The sequence below is a fragment of the Carcharodon carcharias genome, chromosome 3, assembly GCF_017639515.1.
Source record: "Carcharodon carcharias isolate sCarCar2 chromosome 3, sCarCar2.pri, whole genome shotgun sequence".
NCBI classification, from domain to species: Eukaryota; Metazoa; Chordata; class Chondrichthyes; order Lamniformes; family Lamnidae; genus Carcharodon; species Carcharodon carcharias.
Window position 1 is genome coordinate 133200904 of NC_054469.1, and position 22490 is coordinate 133223393.

Sequence of the window (22490 nt, forward strand, 5' to 3'; positions counted from 1 at the left end):
TCTAAGAAACTATCCCAAAAACATTCAATGTACTCCTCATCTAGGCTATCTGTTCCCATCTGACTTTTCCAGTCTATTTGTAAATTAAAATCTCCCATGGTTACCTGGCCTTTTTGGTCAGCTACAATTATTTATTCCTTTATGATCAACCCTACCATGTGGTTACTGTTAGGGGGCCTGTACACAACTCCCACAAGTGACTTCTTGATTTTACTATTTCTCATTTATACCCAAACCATTTCCACATCCTGGTTTCCTGAACTTAGGTCATCCCTCTCCATTTTGCTAATGCCATAATTATTTACAGAGCCATCTGTCCACCTTTTCCTCTCTTCCTGTCCTTCCTAAGTATCCTGTATCCTTCAATATTCAGATCCCAATCCATGTCCTCCTGCAGCCATGTCTCAGTAATGGCTATCAAATCATAATTATTTATTTCTATGTGCACTCTCAGTTCATCTGTTTTGTTTTGAATGCTACGTGCATTCAGATGCAGAGCTTCTAGCTTCATCTATTGATTTACTGTTATATTTGTACACTATATCCCTTCCTGTCACAGTCTGTTTTTCATTTCCCACAATAATTCCTTTTTCTTTTGTCTTTTGCTCTTTGATTTACCGCATCTTCCCAAATTTGAACCCTTGCCCCCACTATGTGTTTAAAGCCCTCTCTACTTCCCTAGATATGTGGCTTGCAAGAACACCCATGAACTGGAACCCTCTTCCCTCATTACCAGTCTTTGAGCCACACATTCATCTCCCTAATCTGATTTGTCCTGTGCAATTTGCATGTGGCTCAGGTAATAGCCCAGAGATTATGACCTTTGAGGTTTTGCTTCTTAATTTGGTGCCCAGGTTCTCATATTGACTATGCAGAACCTCCTCCTTCATCCTGTCCATGTTATTGGTACCTACATGGACCACAATGACTGAGTCCTCCTCCTCTCACTGCAAGTTCCTCTCCAGCCCCGAGCATATGTCCTGAACCTTGGCACCGGGCAGGCAACACAGCCGTCTGGACTCACATTCATTGTTGCAGAGAACGATGTCAATCCCTCTGACTATACTATCCCCTACTACCATTACATTCCTCGTAACTTCCCCCACTTGAATGGCTTCCTGTACTACGGTGCCATGGCCAGTTAGCTCATCCACCCTACAGCCCCCACTCTCATCCAAACAAGCTGAAAAAACCTCACACCTGTTGTACAATTGCAGAGGCTCACACTCCTGCACTCCTGCCCCCGAGTCCCCTTACCTGCTTCACTCGCAGTCACACTGTCCTGTCCCTGACCACTGACCAAATCAGAAGACCCTGTCCTAAGAGCTGTGACTTCCTCCTTGTACAAAGAATCCAGGTAACTTTCCCCCTCCCCCAGGATATTGACTATGCAGAACCTCCTCCCTCATCCTCCTCCTTCAGCCCATGCCGTTGGTACCTAAACGGACTACAACGACTGAGTCCTCCCCCTCCCCCAGGAAGCCATTCAAGTGGGATGGGGGCAAAAAGGAATTTAGTGGTAATAGGGGATAGTCAGAGAGATTGACACCATTCTCTGTAGCAAAGAACGTGAGTCCAGATTGCTGTGTTGCCTGCCTGGTGCCAGGGTTCAGGACGTATGCTCAGGGCTGGAGAGGAACTTGCAGTGAGAGGGGGAGGACTCAGCCATTGTGGTCCATGTAGGTACCAATGCTGGGATTGATGTTCATGCAAACTGCATAACTAGGGAAGTAGATTGGGTTTTGAACACATAATGGGGTCAAGGGATCAAATTTGGGAAGACATGGTAAATCAAAGAGCAGAGATGCATCAAATGTATTTAGTTCAGCCTCTAGCTCATAAACTCTGATGCCTTCTTGCTGGTGAACTTCCTTCTTGGGCTGCAGCAGTTCAAGAAAGCAACTCACCACCACCTTCTCAAGGGCAATTAGGGATGGCCAACAAATGCTGGCCTAGACAGCAATGCCCACATCCCATAAATGAATTAAAAATATATAGTATTATTTCTGCTTGACTGCTTCCACAATCTATAATTATCACAGTGGGAGGTCTGCAAATTCACAGTTGGATTGACAGCTCCGATTGGTTGGGAAGAGATTAAAAACAAAAAAACTGCGGATGCTGGAAATCCAAAACAAAAACAAAAACAGAATTACCTGGAAAAACTCAGCAGGTCTGGCAGCATCGGCGGAGAAGAAAAGAGTTGACGTTTCGAGTCCTCATGACCCTTCGACAGAACTTGAGTTCGAGTCCAAGAAAGAGTTGAAATATAAGCTGGTTTAAGGTGTGTGTGTGGGGGGCAGAGAGAGAGAGAGAGAGAGGTGGAGTGGGGGTGTGGTTGTAGGGACAAACAAGAAGTGATAGAAGCAGATCATCAAAAGATGTCAACAACAATAATACAAAAGAACACATAGGTGTTAAAGTTAAAGTTGGTGATATTATCTAAACGAATGTGCTAATTAAGAATGGATGGTAGGGCACTCAAGGTATAGCTCTAGTGGGGGTGGGGAGAGCATAAAAGATGTAAAAAATAAATAAATAAATAAATAAATAAATTTCTTTTCTCTTTTTATAATGGAAATAGGTGGGAAAAGGAAAATCTATATAATTTATTGGAAAAAAAAGAAAAGGAAGGGGGAAACAGAAAGGAGGTGGGGATGGGGGACGGAGCTCACGACCTAAAGTTGTTGAATTCAATATTCAGTCCGGATGGCTGTAAAGTGCCTAGTCGGAAGATGAGGTGTTGTTCCTCCAGTTTGCGTTGGGCTTCACTGGAACAATGCAGTAAGCCAAGGACAGACATGTGGGCAAGAGAGCAGGGTGGAGTGTTAAAATGGCAAGCGACAGGGAGGTTTGGGTCATTCTTGCGGACAGACCGCAGGTGTTCTGCAAAGTGGTCGCCCAGTTTACGTTTGGTCTCTCCAATGTAGAGGAGACCAGATTGGGAGCAACGAATACAGTAGACTAAGTTGGGGGAAATGCAAGTGAAATGCTGCTTCACTTGAAAGGAGTGTTTGGGTCCTTGGACGTTGAGGAGAGAGGAAGTGAAGGGGCAGGTATTGCATCTTTTGCGTGGGCATGGGGTGGTGCCATAGGAGGGGGTTGAGGAGTAGGGGGTGATGGAGGAGTGGACCAGGCTGTCCCGGCGGGAGTGATCCCTACGGAATGCCGATAGGGGGGGTGAAGGGAAAATGTGTTTGGTGGTGGCATCATGCTGGAGTTGGCGGAAATGGCGGAGGATGATCCTTTGAATGCGGAGGCTGGTGGGGTGATAAGTGAGGACAAGGGGGACCCTATCATGTTTCTGGGAGGGAGGAGAAGGCATGAGGGCGGATGCGCGGGAGATGGGCCGGACACAGTTGAAGGCCCTGTCAACGACAGTGGGTGGAAGAGATTAGATGTCTTTCAATTTGCTAGGCATACAATTGTTTGTTTTCATAGTGGATTAACTATTTGAAGGGATTTAAATGTACTGAATGTGTTTTTACCGATGAAATTTTAAATAAATATATATATATATATATATCATGAAGTCTGTAATAGATATTTAGAACTTTATTTCATTTCATCTCAGCATGGCTCCTGAGGTCTGCCCATGGTTGATACTGTGTGAGTTGTAAGGGCAAAGTGTGGTGAGTGGGAGCATGGATTGGTACTAAGGTGGGAAAAGGGCTATAAAGAACCATGGGGATGAATGGGGAGCATAGGTTAGCATGGAAGGTATGAGGGGCCATGGGGAGTGAATAGAGGGGCATAGTTTGGTATAAAGGGTATGAAGGTTGGGCAGGGGATGAGGTGGCATGAGTTGCATGTGTGGGGCATGGACAGTTTGTGGGGAATGATGGGGTGTGAGAAGTGAGGGCTAGAGGGCCGATTTTTGTTTTATTGTTTTTATTACAACTGGAACAAAGTCCCAGTGTACTGAGCTTGGCCTTTTAAACAGCCCACCTCGGAACTTGGCAGTCCTTGTGGTTGCCTCTGAACACTTTCCAGGGACGGTGGGCATGACTCCAGTTAGCACTCCTGCCACCACCACCCCCCCACCCCCGCAACCACCCCGGAATGAAAATTAGACCATTTGGCAAGTTTTCTCTAGAGGCAGGTTTGTAGTGTTGGGAATTTACCAAACTCTGAGCACCCACTCGGGAGCAAAAATTTGGCCACAAGAATGCAGTGACACTTGACTCATGCACACCAACCACCAGGACAGATACACACACACATCCTTGGGGGCTCCAGCAGAGATAATTAGGTTGTCGCTTGGTGAGGGGCACATCACAAGTGGGCAGTATCAGGTGCTGGAGATGGGAACAGCAGTGAGTCGCTGTCGGAGGGTGCACTGCAAACTCTCTTCAGCTGGACATAGATGCTGAGACTCAGGGGGTCATCCACAACTGGGGAACTTGTGGAGCAGCAACAGGAAATGTGGGTGCTTCAGTCAGCATTTCCAGAGACAGTGAAAATCTTTGGAGAGATATTGGAGGAGTTCATCTCTGCCATGAGTGCCATGACATCTCAGGCAATTATACTGATGTTGATCTCCATGTAAAGATGGCCACCTACAGGGAAAATCAGACATTGCAGGCCAGCGAGTGCATGCTGGACCTGATCAACACCTGCACATTCTGGCTGCCACTTTACACAGATTGGAGTGTAGCCTTGCCCTGGGTTCAGCAATGTAGTCAATGCTGTCCAACTCTTAGCTATCAGAAAATGCAGGTAGGCCATGGGAGGTAAGAAGGAGAAAGAGCACATGTCAGTTGGATGCTTCTCAAGGCGCTCCAAATCTCATCCCTTGACGACCACCACCCCTGCCCCCGCTCCCCCATCCCACTCAGCGCCTTACATGCTGCCTTCTCCCCCAATGACAGAGTCTGTTACTGCACAGGTGCAAGTGGAGGACTCTTCTGCAGGGCTCTCATAGGCTCCAAAATACAGAGAATGTCCACCACGGGCATCTCAGTTGTCAAAACGAGAATAATCAATCTGCCTGCAGTCCTGCTGAAACCACAGGGATTGCACCACACAAGAACAATAGTAAGAGTAATAGATGAGGAAGACTTATTAGTTACACAGGGGTATTCTCTTGGGTGTGTATAGCCATGTTAATGGCATTCTGTTAATGCTTATTTCAATAAATGTAACACCTTCTTTGAACTCCCATTCTCTAGGCCTCTATTTTTTTACATCTCAAATTCACCTTGAACTGTAGACTTCAGGAAAGGAAGCAAATATGCTCTGAAGAAGAGTCTTACGGACTCGAAATGTTAACTCTGTTTCTCTCTCTACAGATGCTGTCAGACCTGCTGAGTTTTTCCAGCATTTTCTGTTTTAATTTTAGAAGCAAATATGCAGTTTCACTGTTTAAAGGCTTTCCAGACTGTCAGTTTCATTTCACATTCATTTTCTCTGTGCTGTACTCTCGTCTTGTTGACCTTGCGAGCTGCAGACAGTTTGGGAAATGCATGATCTGACTGTGAAAACCAGGGGGAGGATTTTCCCCTCATCGGGCGGGCCAGGGAGCCACTGCGCAATGGTCTGCCGTCCGCGATCAGACCCTGACCGCATTTTCACACTGGCTGGCCAATTAACGGCCAGCCAGTGTGAAACCCGTGCTGATAACCTTGGCGCTGCCAGGGTGGGGGCGGGAGGAGCGCGAGCACTGAAGTGTGCACATGCATGGGGATGTGCTCATTGAAAGCTCCCTGAAGACACAGAGCTGCCTCGGGGAACTGAAGATTTTTAATATTAAACATAAAGATTTTTTAAGAAGGAAAACATGTCCCCACATGTGCCTCTGCCATATGTACATGTGAAATATGAGTTTTAAAACTTATAATTGGTTTTTTAGTCACTGTTCAAAACCTCATCCCGCCCTTTGATGATGTTTCGTTAAAAATGCAAAGGCCGCCTGGCCTATTTGCCTGCCCGCCAACTGAACAGTTGGACGGGCAGTGAAAATTTCAATTTAATTAATTGTTTAAGGGCCTCAAAAAGCCTCATATTTGTCGGCGGGTGCGCTGCTGCCTCTCGCGCGTGCCCACAACTGAAAGATCGTGGGAGTGTTCGATGATGTTGGGACATTCACCTGATGTCATCACACACTATTTCATTCCGGTTCGGGTCGGGCACGTGCCCAGCCACGGAATGGAAAGTTCTGCCCCAGAATCCTGTTTAAAGGCAGCATTAGTTGCTTGTTTGAACATTGAAATCACGAACTTGATACCATTGCGGGGGTTTCCTGCTGGGCTTGAAATGTACTCCGGGTAAAGCCGGAAGTGGAAAGGATTACGTCAGCAAGGTTTCCGACTCCATGACACTTTTCAGCCATTTAACCACCCATTCACACCTGAATCCAAAACACCCCCACACCTCCCTGTGGCAGTTAAAATGCTGCCCGTAGCATATGTCTGAATTCAGAGATATAGTGTGGGACAAATTTGTGGTTTATAGCAGACTAGAGAATCCACTTAATTCAGAATTATGGCTGTACCCAAAAATTTGGCCTGTCCTTTCTTTCAGAGATTATGGCTGACCTACTGCGCATCGCAAGGGTTTTCTGCTTTTGTTTCAGATCTGTCAGCTCCAAGTAATATTGTACACGGTGATAATTCTTTAGAAAAGCTCCAGATGACTCTATGACACTTTGCCTTATTTAAAGAAGGCTTCAGAATTATGCTGTTGAATATTAATGGATTAATGCATAATATGCACATTCCTCTGAAATTCCTTTGACTGCACTTTTAATGGAGACGATAATTATTTTCAAATAAGTGTTGAAATGATAGACAAAGAATTTCATATGGTAGTATTCAGACAGCTTAATTAGAGAGCCTGTGATACAAAGCAGCTCATTAATGTGTAATTAAAATAATTTTTGAGATTTATAGATGAATATTTTAAGTTTTCAAACCATTTGAGCAAGGTCTGGTAACACCTTTTCTAATCACTCTGTTTCACTGCAGGCAAGAGCAGGTTGCACTACCATTGTGATTGCCCATCGCCTCTCAACAATCCGCACTTCTGATGTCATTGCTGCTTTTGACAAAGGAGTGGTCACTGAACAGGGAACACAGAGCGAGCTCATGAACAGAAAGGGTGTCTACTATTCCCTGGTAATGCAGCAGGTAAGCTGGAAGAATCTTCGACATCCACTATCTGCTACCTTATGGAATGAAAATTTTTATGGCCTGATCAGAACATAACAAAATCAGCCTTAATTATTCTGTTTCACTGCAACCGATACAACTTTCTAATTTTGCTTGCAAATTCTTTCTTCATTGAGGTAAAGTACTGAAAAAATTAATGTCAGAGAAACAAAGTCTTAATCATATAATGCATAAAGAGGAAGGAAAGTCCAGAGAGATTACTTTCTATTTCAGGAGTGCCACCTTTTTATAGAAGAATTTATATTCTCACATCAAATGTTCTTGTGTTTTTAAAAAGTTAAGTTCCTTGTCTTGGTGTTGATACATTGATGGATTTTCCTTCCTGCTAACCTGAATTAATAATGCCAATTACAAGGAGCATATGTCCCTTGTTTTATGCAATGGTTCAAGCCAAACTGGCTGGAGACACAAATGTATTCCATGAATGTCTGGAAGGACCTTGTGCAAAGAAGCTGAGGCCATAAAAATTTTCATTCCATAAGGTAGCAGATGGTGGATGTTGAGCCATATCTTTATATCTGGTTTTATCAGAGGGAGGATTTTATTGACAACATCTCTGCTGGGTGAGAGTTTTTTTCCATCCTGATTCTCCGAGAGGCCCAAGTTCATGTCTGTCTCTCTATTTTGCCAAAAATTGGGAATGAGAGGTGGCGGGTAGAGTAAGGTGATATTACGGTCGGCAGGCACATGCAGATCTCGGAAGCACGTCCGCTGACAACTAAAGGGGCAACCAGACCGATTAAAAAATACATTCACCAGGATTTTACATGGTTCCCGCGATTTCATGCTTGGTGCACAGATCAGTCAGCGCACTAGTCACTTGGCCAAGCGGCCATTGCGTTTTTAATTAAACTTAATCCAGGGCAGGATAAAAGGTGAACAGGATTTTGGCAAATCGAGTAGGTAGAAGTTTGGCTGTGAGTTGATTGAAGGTGGTCTTCAGACAGTTCATTGCATTTTCTCTGTGTTCTGGAGGACTCATTTTCAGAGGCTTTCTGTCGAGAGCCCTCTTTGGTGCACTATCCTGTGCAATCTGCATTCCTACAAAAGGCGATTGTCTACTCTGTTGGATGGACCTTCTCAGAAGAGGAGGAGAGGACCAGAAGGGAGAGGGGGCCAGATGCCCGCAGGCAGCGTCCCAGTGTGCGATCTGTGGAAAAGAGAAGAGCAGACAGAGGGAGTGCAGGGCTAGCAGGAAGTGCAAGGCAGAAGGAATTGCAGAAAACACCATTATCCTGGAGCCAGAGTTTACAGACAGCATTCTAGTTACCTGGACATGCCTGAGGTCCAGTGCCGAAGGAGGATCCACCTCTCTAGGAACAGCGTGACCTCCATTTGCCAGGTGATTGGCCCACAGATCGCCTCAAACTGTGTCAGTGGTCACCCAATGCTAGTGGCTCTTAAGGTTACAGTGGCCCTGAACGTTTTCACCTCCAGTTCTTTCTAAGAGTCAGTGGGGGATCTATGCAGTGTTTCCCAATTTGCTGCCCGCAGCTGTGTCAAGCTAGTCACTGACTCTCTGTTCAGACAGGTGATGAACTTCCTTCATTTCCGGGCTGACAAAGTCAGCCAGGCTGAGTGAGGCAGAGGCTTTGTTGCATTTGCTGTATTCCCCACAATCAGGGGGCCATAGATTGCGCGCATGTGGCCATAAAGGTGCCAGTGGGTAAGCCGGGGTGCTCATCAATAGAAAACGGTCACACTCCCTGAATGTCCAGCTTGTTTGTGACCGCAAGACTCAGATATTGAAGGTCTGCGCCAGGTGTCCAAGCAGCTTCCATGATGCATACATCCTGCAATCGTCGCAGGTGCCAAGGCTCTCCAGGCTTCTGGGCTCTCCTGTTAAATTTGATGCATTCCAAGATCTTGTTGGATCTCAGGTTGAAGGAAAGGTTGAAAGATTTTAAAACATCGTCAAATTTAGCAGATGATTCATCTATGGCTTCCCTGCATGGCAATGATATCACCTGAAATTGGCCCAATGGAATAAAGTTATGTGCTAACTTGTTCTGCTTCTGACTTTTTATTTAATTTTGCAGTACTATAGGCCAGGGAACTTTTCTTCCAATAACTCTACTTGTGAGATTGGCCAAGGCCATAGGTGAGGCCCATTGGCTGTGATAGTGAAGAATTCTGTTCCATCTTTGAAATATTTTAATGTGTGGGTGTTCCTTTAAGAGTGAGGGTGATTTCAAGATGGCATCGCCAGTTTTGATAAAGATAGGATTTTCGCATACTTCATGGTTTTGGATCAAAATTCAAAATGTCGGCAGCGGTCTGCTGGGAAGAAGAAGCCTCAAAGTGGCTGAGGGTTGGGTTGCTGCTGAGGGTCATTCTAGTCGCAACGGCAGACTAAAAAGCAAAGCAGACTGGTCAGAAACATAAAAGCCCATGGGATACAGAGGAAGGAGGTGAGTTGGATCCAAAATTGGCTCAGTGACAGGAAACACAGATTAATGGTCAGCAGATGTTTTTGTGAATGGAAAGCAGTTTCTAGTGGTGTTCTACACAGCACAAGGGAATAATGCAAGGCTGGATTGCATATATTTTAACGCGAGGAGTCTTACAAGTAAGGCAGATGAATTGAGGACTTTGAGTAATACATGGGAATATGATATTGGCAAAGACTTGGTTGAAGGAAGGGCAGGACTGACAGCTCAATGTTCCAGGGTATAGAACCTTCAGGTCTGACAAGGTTGAGGGGTGGTGGTGGTGGGGGGGGTGGGGGAGGGGGGGTGCGGGGGGTTGGGGGGGGGTGCGGGTTTGTAAAAGAGGAGGTGGCATTGCACTATTGATCAAGGAGTCAATTATGGCAGTGAGGAGGTATGGCATCTTAGAAGGTTCCTCAAATGAGGCCATATAGGTAGAATTTAAAAACAAAAAAGGGGGCATTCACTTTGCTGGGAGTGTACTATAGGCCTCTAAACAGTCAGGGGGAGATAGAGGAGCAGATATCTGGCAAATCTCAGAGAAGTGTAAAAATAATAAGGTAATAATACTAGGGGATTTCAACTTCTCCAATATTAACTGGGATAGTCTTAGTGTGAAAGGTCTAGAGGGGACGGAATTCTTAAAGTGCATCCAGGAGAGCTTTTTCAGCCAGCACGAAGAAAGTCCTACATGTCAAGGGGCGATACTGGACCTAATCTTAGGGAATGAAGCCGGGCAAGTGTTAGAAGTGTCAGCATTTCGGGGATAGTGACCATAACTCTAAGATTTAAGGTAGTTATGGAAAAGGACAAAAACAGACTGGAAATAAAGGTCCTGAATTTGCGGAAGGTCGATTTCAACATGACAAGACAGGAGTAAAGCAAAATTAATCAGGGATAGTCAGCAAGGCTTTGTCAGGGGGAGATCAGGTCTAGCAAATTTGATTGAATTTTTCGAGAAGGTGACTAGCTGTGTAGATGAGGGTAGTGCAGTTGATGTAGTCTACATGGAGCTCAGTAAGGCTTTTGACAAGGTCCCACATGGGAGAATGGTCAGGAGGGTAAGAGCCCATGGGATCAAGGGCAATTTGGTGAATTGGATCCAAAATTGGTTTCGTGGCAGGAGGCAGAGGGTGATGGTCAAAGGTTGTTTTTCTGATTGGAAGCCTGTGATGAGTGGTGGGACGCAGGGATCAGTGCTGGGACCCTTGCTGTTTGTAGTGTACATTAATGATTTGGACGTGAATATAGGAGGTATGATCAGTAAGTTTGCAGATGACAAGAAAATTGGTGGTACCATAAATAGTGAGGAGGAACACCTTAGATTACAGAATGATATAGATGAGCTGATAAGATGGGAAGAGCAGTGACAAATGGAATTTAATCCTGAGAAGTATGAGGTCATACATTTTGGGAGGACTAACACGGCAAGGGAATACACAATGAATGGTAGGATCCTAGGAAGTACAGAGGATCAGAGGGACTTTGGTGTTCATGCTCATAGATCCCTGAAGGCAGTAGCACATGTAGAAAAGGTTGTTAAGAAGGCATATGGGATACTCGTCTTTATTAGCCGAGGCATAGAATATAAGATCAGGGAGCTGTATAAAACCCTAGTTAGGCCACAGCTGGATTATTATGTGCAGTCCTGGTCACCACACTATAGGAAGGATGTGATTGCACTGGAGAGGGTGCAGAGAAGATTCACCAGGATGTTGCCTGGGCTGGAGCATTTCTGTTTTGAAGCGAGACTGGATAGGCCGGGGTTGTTTTCCTTAGAGCAGAGAAGGCTGAGGGGGTACCTGACAGAGGCACAAAATTATGAGGGGCATAGATGGGGTAGTTAAGAAGAAACGTTTCCCCTTAGAGGAGGTATCAATAACCAGGGGGCACAAGTTTAAGGTAATGGGCAGGATGTTTAGAGGGGATTTGAGGAAAAATATTTTCACCCAGAGGTTGGTTGGAATCTGGAACACACTGCCTGAGAGGGTGATAGAGACAGGAAACCTCACGACATTTAAGATGTGTTTAGGTAAGCACTTGAAATGCCATAGCATACAGGGCTATGCGCCAAATGCTGGAAAGTGGGATCAAAATAGATAGGTACTTGATAGCTGGCACAGACACAATGGGCTGAAGGGCCTGTTTCCGTGCTGTATAACTCTATTACTCTATGATCCTATGGCTCAGTGTTGGGTCCCTTGGATTTTGTTGTATACATTAATGATTTGGATATAAAGGTAGAAGGCATAATTGGGAAATTTGCAGATGACACAAAAGTTGGCCTTTTAGTTGATAGTGAAAAAGATAGCTGTTGTTTTCAGGATGATTTGGTTGAGTGGTTGGAAAAATGGCAAATGGAATTCACTTCAGAGAAGTGTGAGGTAATGCATTTGGAGAGGGCAAACAAAGCAAGGGAATAGCTGAGGCGAGTGCGAGAGGAAGACCCTGGGACAGGCAGTCAGCAGCAACTAGTGTAGAGTGCAATAAGAGGATGCTGGGACAGGCAGTTAGCAACACCTTGAGGCGAGTGCGGGAGGAGGATCTGCTTTTACCTGTCAGAGCTGAAGTGTGATGTCAAAGGAAAACAGGTAGGTGGTGGTGGGTATCACTTCCATGTCTCTTATGATCGGCCAAGTGGTTTAAATAAGGAGACATTATTACAGCTGAAGAGTACAGTTAAGGAATTCACTTTTAAAATATTTAACATCCAAATTAATTAATAAATAGAATTGAGATGGCTGGGCAGGTGACCTGTTGCAGCTGTACTATGTGGAACCTGGTGGACACCGGTGCGATCCACGCTGACCACATCTGCAGCAAGTGTTGGCTGCTCGAGAATTTTCAGCTCAGAATTGATAAGCTGGAGCCTGAGCTGTGGCCACTACAACACATCAGGTTGGGAAAGAGTTACCTGGACACTGTGTTTCAGGAGACAGTCATAACTCTTAGATTAATTACATCAAATTTGGACTATGATCAGAGACAGGAGGGTGTGATCGCGAGTGAGGCAGGTGTGGGGATCCAGAATTTAGCTTTGGTGGAGCCTCAGTCAGTGCCCTTGTCTAATAGGTATGAGGTTCTTGCTCCCGATGTGGACGAGGGGACGAGGACACAGATTCACGGAGGATGAGCAAATTGACCACAGCACCGCGGTACAGAGCGCCATTCAAGTGCGGGGAGAAAAGAGAAATGTAGTAGTAATAGGGGATAGGATAGTTAGAGGAATAGATACTGTTCTCTGTAGCAAAGACAAAAAGTCCTAAATGTTGTGTTGCCTAGCTGGTGCCAAAGTTAAGGACGTTTCTTCTGGGCTGGAGAGGAACTTGGAGTGGAAGGGGAAGGATCCAGTTGTTGTGGTCCACGTAGGGACAAATGAGATAGGTAGGACTAGAAAAAATTAAAAAGCAGAAACACAAAGGTAATAATCTCTGGATTACTATCTGAGCCAGGTGCAAATTGACGAAGGGTAAATAAGATTAGAGAGGTAAATGCGTGGCTCAAAGAATAGTGTGAGAGAAATGAGTTTTGATTGATGGGGAACAGGGACCAGTACTGGGGAGGGAGAGAGCTGTTCTGTTGGGACGGGCTTTATTTGAACCATGCTGGGACCAATGTCCTGGCAAATAGTGTAACTAGCGTTGTAGATAGGACTTTAAATTAATTAGTGTGGGGGGGAGAGAGTTCAATTGAAGGAAAGTTTAAAAAATCAAAAAGAAATGAGAGAGCAGAGGTGCAGGGCAGTGAAGAGGCGAACGATAATCAAAGTGTGACAGAAAGGGCAGAAAATATAAGCAGAAGAGTGCAGCAGAAATCAGAACCAGAATGAGCAATAATGGTAAAAAGTCAAAGCTCACGGCTCTATACCTGAATGCGCACAGTTTTTGGTAACATGATGGATGAGTTGATGGCACAAATAGAAACAAATGAATATGACTTGCTAGCTATTACAGAGACATGGTTGCAGGATGACCAAGACTGGAAATTCAATATTCAAGGGTATTCGATGTTCTGGAGAAATAGGCAAAAAGGAAAAGGAGGTGTGGTAGCTTTGTTAATAAAGGAAGGTAACAGTGCAATGGTGCAATAGATCGTGATGTGAAATCAGTTTGGGTGGAAATAAGGAATAGCAAGGGGAAGAAGTCATGGGTGGGAGTTGTCTTATAGGCCCCGGAAGAGTTGCCGCACTGTAGGACAAAGTAAAAAATAGGAAATAATGGAGGCATGTAAGAAGGGTGCTACAATTGTCACGGGTGATTTTAATCTGTATATTGATTGGATAAATCAGATTGGCAGGGTAACATGGAAGATGAATTTGTAGAGTGCGTCAGGCATTGTTTCTTAGAGCAATACATTACAGAATCCACCCAGGAACAGACTATTTTAGATCTAGTAATGTGTAATGAGGTGGGATTAATTAGAGATATCATAGTTAAGGATCCTGTAGGGGTTAGCGATCACAACATGGTAGAATTTCAAATTCAGTTTGAGGAAGAGTAACTCGAATCTTAAGCCAGTGTCCTCAACTTAAATAAGGGAAATTATAGAGGTATGAAGAAGGAGTTGTCTAAAGTAGGCTGGGAAAATAAACTAAAGGGAAGACCAGTGGATGAGCAGTGGAAGACATTTAAGCAGATATTTCATAACGCCCAGCAAAAATTTATCCTGATCAAAAAAGGGGGCTTGATGAGAAGGATGAACCACCTGTGGTAAACAAAGGTGGTCAAGGAGGGTATCCAATCAAAGGGTAAGGAATACAAAGCAGCAAAAACTAGTGTTAGGCCAGGGGATTGGAAATCTTTTTCGGAACCAGCAGTGGATGACTAAAAAACTAATAAAATGGGATAAAATTGATTATGAAAATAAATTGGCAAGAAATGTAAAACCAAACAAGAGCTTCTACAGGTATACTAAAAGAAAGAGAGTGGCTAAAATGAGCGTAGGACTCTTGGAGGATGTGACTGGAGAATTGATAATGGGGAACAGGTAAATGGCAGATAAATTAAACCAATATTTCACATCGGTCTTCACGGTGCAGGCCACTATAAACATCCCAAAGATATCAGATAAGCAAGGAGCTAATGGGAGGAAAGATCTTGTGCCAGTCTCTATCACGAGGGACAATGTATTTGACAAACTAATGGGACTAAAGGCAGACAAGTCACCAGGACCTGATGGCCTGCATCCAAGGGTTTTAAAGGTAGTGGCTGCAGAGATAGTGGAGGCATTGGTCAAAATATTCCAGAACTCACTGCATTCTAGGAGTGTCCCAGTGGATTTGAAAACCACCCTGTTCAAGAAGGGAGGGAGACAAAAAGCAGGAAACTATAGGCCAGACAGCCCAACATGTGTCATTGGGAAAATGCTGATGTTCATTATTAAGGAAGAAATAGCAGAACATTTAGAAAAGCTTAACACAATCAAACAGAGTCAATATGTGAAAGCGAAATCATGTTTAACAAATTTGCTAGAGTTCTTTGGGGATATAACAAGCAGAGTTGATAAAGTTGATGTAGTGTATATGGATTTCCAGAAGGCATTCGATAAGGTAGCACACAAAAGGTCATTGCACAAGATAGGAGCTCACGGTATTGGGGATAATGTATTAACATGGATTGAGGATTGGTTAACACACAGAAGACAGAGAATCGGGATTAATGGCTCTTTTTCAGGTTGGAAAGATGTAACCAGTGGATTGCCACAAGGATCGGTCCTAGGGCCTCAATTATTTACTATCTATATTAATGACTTGGAGGAGGGGGCAGAGTGTAATGTATCCAAATTTGCAGATGATACAAAAATAGGTGGGAGGGCATATTGTGATGAGAACATAAGGAATCTGCAAGGGGATATAGATAGGCTGAGCGAGTGGGCAAAAACTTGGCAGATGGAGTTTAATGTAGGAAAGTGTGAGGTCATGTGCTTAGATAGGAAGAATCAAAAGGCAGACTATTATTTAAATGAAGAGCGACTCCAAAAAAGTGCAGCAGAGGGATCTGGGTGTTCTTGTGCATGAAACACAAAAAGTTAGCATGCAGGTGCAGCAAGTAATTAAGAAGTCAAATGGAATTTTGGCTTGTATTGCTAGGAGGTAGGAGTTTAAAAATAGGGAAGTTTTGTTACAACTGTACAGGGTGTTGGTGCGGCTGCACCTGGAGTACTGTGTACAGTTTTGGTCCCCGTATTTAAGAAAAGATATACTGGCATTGGAGGCAGTTCAAAAGAGATTCACTAGGCTGATTCTTGGGATGAAGGGGTTGACTTATCAAGAACGGCTAAACAGGTTAGGCTTTTATTCATTAGAGTTTAGGAGAATAAGGGGTGATTTATTGAAACATACAAGATTCTGATGGGGCTTGTCAGACTAGATGTTGAGAAGATGTTTCTACTAGTGGGGGAATCTCAAACTAGGGAACGTTGTTGCAGAATAAGGGGACACTCATTTAAAACTGAAATGCAAATAAATTTCTTCTATCAGAGGGCAGTGAATGTCTAGAATTCTCTACCCCAGAGAGCTGTGGAGGCTAGATCATTACAAGTATTCAAAGAGGAGGTAGATTGATTTATGAAATATTGGTGAGTTGAGGGCTATGAGGTGCTGGCACGAAAGAGGAGTTGAGGCCTGGGGAAGGTCAGCTATGATCTTATTGAATGGCGGGGCAGGCTTGAATGGACAAATAGCCTACCCCTACTACTATTTCTTATGTTCTCAATACTCAAATAATACTCAATAAAAGGGAGGATCTTGAGAGGGGTAAAGGATGTGGGTGACCTTGGAGTGCATGTCCACAGGTCCTGGAAGGCAGCAGGATATGTGGATAAGGTGGTAAAGAAAACATATGGAAAGCTTTCCTTTATTGGGCGAGGTAGTGAATACAAAAGCAGGGATGTAAGGCTGGAACTGTATAAAATGCTGATTTGGCCACAGCTGAAATATTGTGTACAGTTTTGGTCACATTACAGGGAGGACATAATTGCTCTGGAGAGGGTACAGAGGAGACTTACAAGAATGTTGCCAGGGCTTGAAAATTGCAGCTATGGAGAAAGATTGGATAGGCTAGGGTTGTTTTCCTTAGAGGATGCTGAAGGGTGACTTAATGGAGGTGAACAAGATAATGATGGGCCTAGATAGAATAGACAGGAAGGACCTGTTTCCCCTAGCCGAGAAATTATTTATCAGGAGGCACAGATTTAAGGTGATTGATAAGAGGATTAGAGGGGAAACATGGAAAAACTTCTTCGCCCAGAGGGTGTTGGGTGTCTGGAATTTGCTGTCTCGTTTGATGGTGGAGGCCGAAGCCCTTAACTCATTTAAAAGGCATCTGGATCTGCACCTGAAGTACTGTTGCCTGGAAGGCTATGGACCAAGTGCTGGAATTAGAATGGGCAGCCAGTTTTTTTTTTCATTTTCAACAAGTACAGACACAAAGGACTGAATGGCCTCTTTCTATGTCATAACCTTTCTATGAATCTATGGTGTGCAGCTGGTCAGGAGGATAGAATTTCACTGATTGGGAGTCCGAAGAATCGTAAGGCACCCAATTTGTCTTTTTTTTAAATCCCGCATGTTCGATCTCTTTGGTTTTTTTGTGATGTTCTGGACTCAGGGTGCTACAGGGGGAGGGCACCAAGTTGGAGTTCGGGCTAGTGACGAAATGCACAATGGAGTTACTGCCTGACTGGATTTTTTTTTAATTGGTCACAGGACTGGCTTGCGTGAAACTTTAAAGGGATCTTATTTCATCCTGCAGGCTGCAGGTTGCTGGCTCTGCATTGTTGAAGCTGATCTTCCACAGGGAATCAGTGGAGACTTTTGCTTGAGCTTAACTTGTGCCTTTTTTCTGCTGCCAGGCTTTTGTGTCTATAGAGCTTCTCAGGTGAGTTTGCTCATCACTTTGCTTCTTGGGTTATGTTATATCAGTGCAGAATCATTGCTGGTGTCCTTTTCTTGCGAGTTCTTCAGTCTTTTAGAAAGGATATGGATTTTTATCCCCTGCTGCCACCAGGATGTTTTGTTATTGATACCCACGATGTGTGCTGCTTGGACACCGTGAAGCAGTCTTGTTGAATCTACAAGGAAGTTTTTATTAACACTACTGTACTATGTATATATTTACAGTGGAGGGTAAAGGTATGGAGAGGGTCCCATACTAGGTCCTTATATGTTGCTACCTATCTCTAGACTTCCCTTAGTTCTAGGCCATGTACCTTCTTACACCACTGTGTGTGTAGTGTTGTATTCAGTCCCATATTAACCCTTTAGGTCCAGATCCTTCTACCATACAAACTACCCTTTTAGTGTCAGCAATTCTAACACTAAAATAATGGATAATGTTAGGTGCAAAATCCCAGTTTCCACTGTGCTTATGTTTTAGAGTTCTTATGGGGTGAGTGACAGTGATGAAAAAACAGGTGATGCTTTGGAGGAAGTGAAGCAACCAGAAAATGATGAACACAAAAGTGTGAATGCGATCAACAGGAGAAATTTCTAAAGAAAATCAAAGAGGAAAATTCACCAATTTAATTCCTCTGAACTATCATAAACAATAAAGGACAACCAACAAGAAAAAGAACCGGTTAGAATTAAATTGAACTAATATCGGCGAATGTTTTCTGTAAAAATATATGTATGTTAAGTATATATTTCTGTGAACACATTGATATGTGATGGAATGTGAAGCAATTGGAAAAAGCAATTACAATTAATGTCATGATTAAAAATTTTAATCTCAGCCAATATTGGTTTCAATCAAAAATCCAGTGAATGCAACTTCTGCTTCCATCTCTTTCAAGTTTTTTTTTTAAAATTGAAAGAGAACCCCATTAAATCCATGCATCATTACTATAAACTCATTGTAAAATAATGAATGACATGAAAAAAGAACATTTTAATCATGCAAACTAAAATCCAAAACACGTGTCCTGGCCCGACACACTGAACTGAACCAGCGTCAAAAGGGCACTTAACTCCTCCTGGTTTCCAGTCAATACACCACTATTCTGAAAATGTTTTATTTTAAATCACTTAAGTTAAACCTTGCTCTTTATATTCAAAATCTACACACCTGCTCACCAAGGGCTCAGAACTCCCTAGGAATGTGTTCACAGCATAAACAATGTTAAAGTTCTACAAACAGTACCTCACATGAATCTAAGTTACGATTTACTACAACAAGAATATTTCTCAAGTGCCCCTCCAACATATTGGACTGTAATTTGTTCGCAAAATAGTGAGAAGCTTATTGCACACCCCAATATTAATTTGTAAATGATCCAGCATCTGGTGGCTAGGAAGATAAACTCCTTGAATTGTCAATTGTCACAAGATGTTGGGAAATTGTGACATTCTACTGTTAACCTTGTGAAAACGGCAGCTTTCCCAAAACCTCCCAGTGATTTTCAAGAAATTGCCACAGTGACACATTAATTACCTGTTAAACAGCCCACAGAAAGTTAAGGTTGGTACTTAACAATGTAAGTACCTTTTTAATGAGATTTATATTCCTGCAATGTCTCTCCATCTTTTCGTTCCAGAAAAAGAACAATTAAACAATGACTCTCCTTTTCAATGACAGCAAATTGTTTTGAGAAGTTCTTTAAATTTTAAGTAATTTTCTTACTTTTCCTTTTGTTATGATTTCAGCTGATGTTACTACTGGACAAACCAAATCCAAGGGTGAAACCCAACATGATAGACCCTAACTCTCGTTTTTTGTTTAGGTATGTGGAGAGTGGCAACTGAGGAGAATCACAGGGGCCAGAATCTTCGGGTTGGCGAGCGGGGTCGGGCCCCACTTGCCAATGTGTAAAATGATGGGCAGTGACATTGGGCGTGCGTCCCAACATCACCATGCGTTATTCAGGTCTTCCTTTCGGCAGGCAACAGCCAACTCCGGTGCGCGCCTGCTGAACTGTCAAAGGCCATTTTAAGGCCATTTAAACACCAATTAAAATAATTAACTGAGCTATCCATGGGATAAGGCAACTTTGGAAGGTGCTTGACACTCGCATCTTCGAAGGGCCGAGGGACCTTTGTCTATGACCCACACCTCTGACTCTTTCAGTCTGTGAATGAGCAATGTTGCAACAGTAACAAATCAAACAATCATTAGTGCTATGGATGGTGGGAAGACAGGGCAGATGTCACCGTGGACCTCAAATACCCGGCCGTTCCACCCCAGCCTCACCGATACCAATGGACCTGGATGCATGGTGCCTTTCAAGCTCCTGGGCCTCCTGCGCTGGGCCTGGCCACCTCAAGTCCTCGAACGCTCACATGCATTATGAGCATTCTTCTCCTGAAAAACAGAGAAGACCATTCATTGCGGCTAATCGCACATGTACTCTGCATGCGCACGCCACACGCCAAGCACAGTGGCCTATCTCAGGCCACTAGTGCCTCCTCTCCCCGCTACTGCTGATCAGTCACACAAAGATAGTACGCCCTGCTCCCAATCCTGCCCAATGGCCACCTTGGACAGATTCTGCATTCAAAACTTTAGGAAACACATGGTCTTAGCTCCCATTGCAAGGAGGCGCAACTAGTTGCAGTGTCGAGGGCAGCAGATGGCTCTTGGCCACGAGACCTTGAGGCCCCCCTTCCACAATCTCATCATCGTGAATAAGACATGTGTTGGAGTTCTGAGTTTGCGCCTAGCTGCATCTCCTGCAGGTTTCCTCCAGATTAGTCATGTGCGACTAAGAACGACACGTGGTGCAGGGGAGAACTTATCTCCTCATGAACCATTCAGGCTGATGTAAGCATGGGCACTATCTGCTTGCCCACCCAGTGTATGAGAAATGCCCAACATGATTCAATGCAGTCACGACAGTAAGACTTGGGGGGTGGTTGGGGGAGTGGGGGGGGTGGTGGGGGCCTCAAAGTTTAAGGCTACCTGCTGGGTTAAATGCCCAATGCCAACATGGTACTCACCCTGCCAGAGCGCAACAAATCATTGAAGTGCTTACGGTACTGGATCCAGGTTTGCCGCTCCACGTCACGGGAGCTCACCACCTCCGCCACCTCCTCCCAGGAACGTTTTGTCATGTGGAGGGGCCTCCTCCTCCCATCCTGGGGGACCAACACCTCCTGTTGTGCTGCCACCTCCTCAAGGAGGGCAGCAAGGCAGTCATCAGAAAAGCGAGGAGCACATAAGCCCCCTGCTGGTCTATCCTGCAGACTGCCCTGCTCCTGTGGGAGACCTTGCAGCCTGCCATGCTCCTCTGCCCTTCCCTCCGGCGTGCCCTGCTCAGCAGATGCCCTGCAGTGTGATCTTGACGTGGCCATTGTGAGCAGCATACAGGAGGCTGCCAGGCCTTACTTTAAACAGACCGCTGGGTCACCATTGGACCCCACTGTCTGTGCCTGCCCACTGCAGCCCGCACACTCCTGCTATTCACAGGAGTCGGAAATGCGCTGGGCAGCCTTAATTGGCCCTCCCGCGCAAAATGGCGGGGTGGCGCCGATCGGGTCCGCAGCCGCTCCTGCTCTACCCGCCTGCCAAACAGAAAGTTTTGGCTCAAGGGCTGCATCTTCTGGCCAGCGAGGAGGTGGGGGAGCGAGGCCCACTCGCTGATGTGTAAAATGACGTGGGGTGACATCAGGCAGGCGTCCTGTATCATTTACATTTTCAGGTCGGCGGACACGGAGCCGAGTCAGCTGGGCGCCTTCGGACCTGTCAACGGCCACTTAAGGCCATTAATAAAGTAATTGAGGTAATGAATGGACCTGCCTGTCTAACCTTAAGGTTGGCAGGCAAGCCGGGAGCCCTGGTGGGCTTCTGAAAAAACATGAAACCGCATCCACGGGCGGGATGAGGTTTCACGAAGGATTTTAAAATTTCAGAATATTTTAAAATAAAAGTTATGGACATTCCCAATTCATGTCACCGTGAATTTTTTTTTCGCATTTCTAAAAATTTTTGAAACTGCCAGCGATCTCCCAGAGGCGGCACGCATGTGTGCGTGAAAGAGCACAGTCCCAGCTTAGGGAATCCAACCACCCCCCCAGCCCGCACAGGGAGCACACCGCATCTGAGCAGATGTTTTAATTGGCCCGCCCATGTAAAACGGCAGCGCGGCCCTGACCAGGGGCTCCGATCGGGAACCAGCCCGCCCACGTCCACATCATCTGCCACACATCCCCCCGGCAGGGGGAATATTTTGCCCTAAGAGTGATCTAACTAGTGGAAGATGTCCCTTTTATTATATTCCATTCTCTTTGAAATAAGCTCCAACATTCCATTTGCCTTTCTGTTGAAGAGTCATTTGGACTCGGAATGTTAACTGTGTTCCTCTCCGCAGATGCTGCCGGACCAGCTAAGCTTTTCCAGGTATTTTTGTTTTGGAGTGCAGTATCCACAGTTTTTTGCTTTTATTCCATTTGCCTTCCCTATTACCTGTTGAACTTCATGTTAGCTTTTTGGGCTTAATGCACAAAGACTCTCAAATCCCTCTCTGTTGCAGTCTTTCTCCATTTAAATAATATTCAGCTCCTCTATTCTTCCTGCCAAAGTGCATAACCTCACACTTTCCAATGTTGTATTCCATCTGCCAGATTGACTCCTTGTTTCATCCTCACCACTTGCCTTCCCAGCTATTTTTGTATCACCCGCAAATTTGGCAACAGTACGTTCACTTCCCTCATCTACGTCATTAATATATATTGTAAACAGCTGTGGCCCAGCACTGACCCCTGTGGCCCTCCACTACTTACAGGTTGCCATGCTGAAAATGCCCCCCTTATTCCAACTCTTAATCTTCTATTAGTTATACAATCCTCTATCCATGCTAATATAATACCCCCATAACTATGGGCTCTTAACTTATTAAGTAGCTTTATGTACGGTACCTTATCGAATGCCTTTTGGAAATTCAAATATATTACATCTAC

The 22490-nt window shown here is 44.6% G+C and overlaps 1 protein-coding gene across 1 annotated transcript in view; it reads left to right on the plus strand.

The window, feature by feature from the left end:
• LOC121276042 (ATP-dependent translocase ABCB1-like) overlaps positions 1-22490 on the plus strand; it is a 102893-nt gene that overhangs the window by 39804 nt on the left and 40599 nt on the right. The window contains 6 exon segments of the mRNA XM_041183988.1: positions 6966-7127; positions 8888-9061; positions 9209-9270; positions 12329-12496; positions 17304-17475; positions 19242-19318. Of these exon segments, the coding sequence (XP_041039922.1) occupies positions 6966-7127; positions 8888-9061; positions 9209-9270; positions 12329-12496; positions 17304-17475; positions 19242-19318 (815 nt within the window).